Raw genomic sequence first — 1509 nt, 5'->3', positions numbered from 1 at the left:
AACAAAAAATAGCCAGGCATTGTGGCGGGCACCTGTAGTCCCAGGTACTTGGGAGGCTGAGGCAAGAGAATCACTTAAGCCCAAGAGTTGGAGTTTGCTGTGAGCTGTGATGCCACAGCACTCTACCGAAGGTGACATAATGAGACTCTGTCTCAAAGAAACCCAAAAAACTTAGGTTTCTGGGTAATGTAGAGGAAGTGAATATTAAGTTATGCTCAGTTATGTACCTTTTTTGCTTTTCTGTCCCTGTGGGGGATATGCCGTTAAGTGTGCAGCAAACAGCTTCCTCCTTGTAACCTGAGTGAAGAGGACCTATTACAGAACCCATACTTCAGCAAGCTGCTTCTGAGTCTCTCACAGCATGTGGATGAGACTGGCTTAAGCCTCACCCTGGCAAAGGAGCAGGCTCAGGTAAGGGCCCTGGGAGAAGAGAGGATAGGAAGAAGGGAAAATCCTCCTGTGGGGGAGGTTCTTACTTGAGATTTTTTGGTTTTCTAGGCATGGAAGGAAGTTCGACTGCATAAGACAACATGGTTGAGGTCTGAGATTTTACAGAGAGTCATTCAAGAGCTACTTGTAGATTACTATGTGAAGACACAAGACACAAATTTAACTTCTGAGGACAAAAAGGTAAGGCAGAAGAGATGAAGTGAGGGTTACTTACCACCTGTAGGAATGACCAGGCCAACTGTGGCTTGGATGATGTGATCTAGGAGAAATAGGAACTTTGAGAAATGGATTATCCACAAAGAAATGGAGAAGGAGCAGATTTATTGTTAGGGTTTGAAATAGAATGCTTGACAGGAGAAGGCACTTGCAGCTGAGGAGGTATTTGAAGAGGATGGCATGTTTGAAGACTTTGAACATGTGTGAAGAAGTGGTTCATGGGATGGAAGAGGTGGAGTGGGAGAAGTTTTATAGTCACCCCCTTCTTTTTAATTTTCTCTCTCTCTCTCAGTTTCATGAGACCCTTGAACAACGGCTACTTGTGACTGAACTGACACGGCTGTTAAATCCTAGCCAAGAGAAGGAAATACCTCCATTGCTAGGGCTGGAGAAAGCAGACCTTCTGGAACTTATGCCACCCTCAGAGGTTGGGAGTGGGCAGATATTGAGACCATAAGAGTGAATAGGTTCATTTTCCCCCTATCTTTAACATGTTTTTGTTAAGCTTTATTATTTTTGTAAAAATGATACACATTTAGGGTGGTCAAACTCAAATAAGAAAAACATTACATAGATGCAAATAAAAGCTGAAATACTACATCTGGAATCACAATACTGTTAATAAACAGCTTGGTATAAATGGTATATATTCCATGCTTGTGTACAGATTGCATAAGTCTATTTTCACATAATATATTTTGGACTTCTTTTCAAGTCAATAAATATAAATAACATGACACCTCCTTTAGCACTCTTTTTTTTTTGACACCAGAGTCTTACTAGGTCACCCTCAGTAGAGTGCCTATGGCATCATAGCTCACAGCAACCTCAAACTCTTGGGCT

At 41.8% G+C, this 1509-nt stretch overlaps 1 protein-coding gene across 1 annotated transcript in view; it reads left to right on the top strand.

Annotated features, from left to right (window-relative positions):
- HAUS4 (HAUS augmin like complex subunit 4) overlaps window positions 1-1509 on the top strand; it is a 10225-nt gene that overhangs the window by 4184 nt on the left and 4532 nt on the right. The window contains exons 3-4 of the mRNA XM_003801917.2: window positions 269-411; window positions 499-630. Coding sequence (XP_003801965.1) covers window positions 269-411; window positions 499-630 — 275 coding nt within the window. The remainder of the gene's footprint in view (window positions 1-268; window positions 412-498; window positions 631-1509) is intronic.

Source organism: Otolemur garnettii, unplaced genomic scaffold, assembly GCF_000181295.1.
Source record: "Otolemur garnettii isolate 467f Iridium unplaced genomic scaffold, OtoGar3 scaffold00225, whole genome shotgun sequence".
Classification (NCBI taxonomy): domain Eukaryota; kingdom Metazoa; phylum Chordata; class Mammalia; order Primates; family Galagidae; genus Otolemur; species Otolemur garnettii.
Note: the sequence above shows the minus strand (reverse complement) of the source record. Positions and strands in the feature narration are given on the sequence as shown.